The 2,264-nt window shown below is 48.2% G+C and overlaps 1 protein-coding gene across 1 annotated transcript in view; it reads right to left on the bottom strand.

Annotated features, from left to right (window-relative positions):
• LOC139553854 (rho GTPase-activating protein 40-like) overlaps positions 1-2,061 on the bottom strand; it is a 47,910-nt gene extending 45,849 nt beyond the window's left edge. The window contains exon 1 of the mRNA XM_071366609.1: positions 1,753-2,061. Within this exon, the coding sequence (XP_071222710.1) occupies positions 1,753-1,862 (110 nt within the window). The 5' untranslated portion in view covers positions 1,863-2,061. The remainder of the gene's footprint in view (positions 1-1,752) is intronic.
• Between the last annotated feature and the right edge of the window lie 203 nt (positions 2,062-2,264).

Below are 2,264 nucleotides of genomic sequence, written 5' to 3'. Positions count from 1 at the left end.
GAAGCTGTTCAGGAGTCTTATGGCTTGGGGTTAGAAGCTGTTCAGGAGTCTTATGGCTTGGGGTTAGAAGCTGTTCAGGAGTCTTATGGCTTGGGGTTAGAAGCTGTTCAGGAGTCTTATGGTTTGGGGTTAGAAGCTGTTCAGGAGTCTTATGGTTTGGGGTTAGAAACTGTTCAGGTTCATATGGCTTGGGGTTAGAAGCTGTTCAGGAGTCTTATGGCTTGGGGTTAGAAGCTGTTCAGGAGCCTTTTGGTCACAGACTTGGCGCTCCAGTAACACTTGCAGTGCGGTAGCAAAGTGAACAGTCTATGACTTGGGTAGCTGGAGTCTTTGACAATTTTCCTGGCCTTCCTCTGACGCCGCCTGGTATAGAGGTCCTGGATGGCAGGGAGCTCGGCCACAGTGATGTACTGGACCATCCCCACTACCCTCTGTAGCGCCTTGTGGTCAGATACCAAGCAGTTGCCATTTCAAGCGGTGATGCAGCCAGTCAAGTTACTCTCGATGGTGCAGCTTTAGAACTGTTTGAGGATCTCTGGGCCCATGCCAAATCTTTTCATCCTCCAGATGGGGAAGAGGCGTTCTTGTGCCTTCATCACGACTGTGTGTGTGTGGGTGTATCATGTTAATTCCTCAGGGATGTGGACACCGAGGAACCTAAAGCTCTCCACCCGCTCCACTACAGCCCCGTTGATGTGAATGGGGGCGTGCTCAGCCCTCCATTTCCTGTAGTCCTCGATCAACTCCTTTGTCCTGCTGACGTTGTGGGAGAGGTTGTTGTCCTGGCAACACACTGACAGGTCTCTGACCTCTATAGGCTGTCTCGTGTGCATGCTCATTGATTCAACATTTAATTGACCTTATAGGCTACTGTATGGAAGCAGGGAAGTGGTGAAGCAAGTAGCATATTACACATGCTGTTATAATCAAATCCCCTATTAGAGTTTCTTCCAGGTCTAAAAATAGCCTTTTATTTGACACCAGGATTTGTAGGTGGTGAAAAGTGGGCTTAAAGGCAAAGCAGTCAAATATCTCAGACCAGAAGGATCCTCAGTAAGTCACAAGGTTGTCAACCACAGGAATATTCCTCTAGAGATTTCAATAGAAAGAGGAACAGTGAAAGTTAACAATCTGATCTGATCGGCAGGCTGGAATGAAAACAACCCGACAAGCCTATACCTATTTTTAAACGTCCCGAGCACCACCAACGCCCACAGCACATGGAGGTAACGTATACTTGTTATACAGGAACTATACATACAGTAAAGATTATGGTCTGAAAACCTTGATACTAACCCTGATAATACTGCACACGTTCATGTCAAAGCACAGTTAGCCTATTTTACAACCCAGAGTTACCCAATATCAATCAAGTCAAGAAATTAAGTAATCTACTTTGTCATCTCACGATAGACTACAGAAAGCTACAGGTCACATTCTACAGGTTGAATTCATTTGGAATCCTCTGCTGTTGGACAGAATTCAACAGTTAAGTCATGCAGACCTGAGATAGAGAGACCTTCTTTCCACTGGTGATCAGATCACTACAGCACATGGAGGGAAAGAAGGAAGGGGATTGAAGCTCAGTGAAGGAAAGTGCTGATGTGTCTGCTCTGACTGGTTGTGAGTTGACAACATATTATCAATCAATACTCCAAAAATGTGTCTTATTCCAAGTGCTCAATGAATTGTACTTCTGAATTCAGAAATGATAAATAGTTGAGGTTAGTGCCTATAAGGGTATGAGCCTACCTGGCCTTGGGTCTGGGTGGTCCATTGGCTTTACCTGAGCCTTGCTGCCTGGCCCGAGATGCACTTCTCCATAACGGCATCCTGCCTGTCGTCTCCTCTCTCTCCCCCATGCAGCCTGCTGCTGCTTGCTAGTAGGAGAAAACAGCAGCTGCCCCGGCCTTCCCCGCTTGCTCCGCTCTGCAAGCTGCTTCCTTATAATCTCCTCAGGCAGTAAACACATTACAGTCAGAAAGGAAGTAAGGACTGTTTCATTGCTCTTACTTTGTTAGTGGGACGTCACACTGTCTGTTGCATCCTGAGGCAGGAAAGGACTGGAGAAGGTCGAGGGCCTGGGTAAAGTATGGGCTGGGGAGCAGGTGGAAGTAGGCCTGGCATGGGGGGGTGGAAGCATGGGGGAAGTAGGCCTGGCGTGAGGGGGTGGAAGCATGGGGGAAGTAGGTTTGGGGGGTGGAAGCATGGGGGAAGTATGCCTGGCGTGAGGGGGTGGAAGCATGGGGGAAGTAGGCTTGGGG

The sequence above is a fragment of the Salvelinus alpinus genome, chromosome 2 (genome assembly GCF_045679555.1).
Source record: "Salvelinus alpinus chromosome 2, SLU_Salpinus.1, whole genome shotgun sequence".
Classification (NCBI taxonomy): Eukaryota; Metazoa; Chordata; class Actinopteri; order Salmoniformes; family Salmonidae; genus Salvelinus; species Salvelinus alpinus.
The sequence above is the reverse complement of the archived record's forward strand: the minus strand, read 5'-3'. Positions and strand labels throughout refer to the sequence as shown.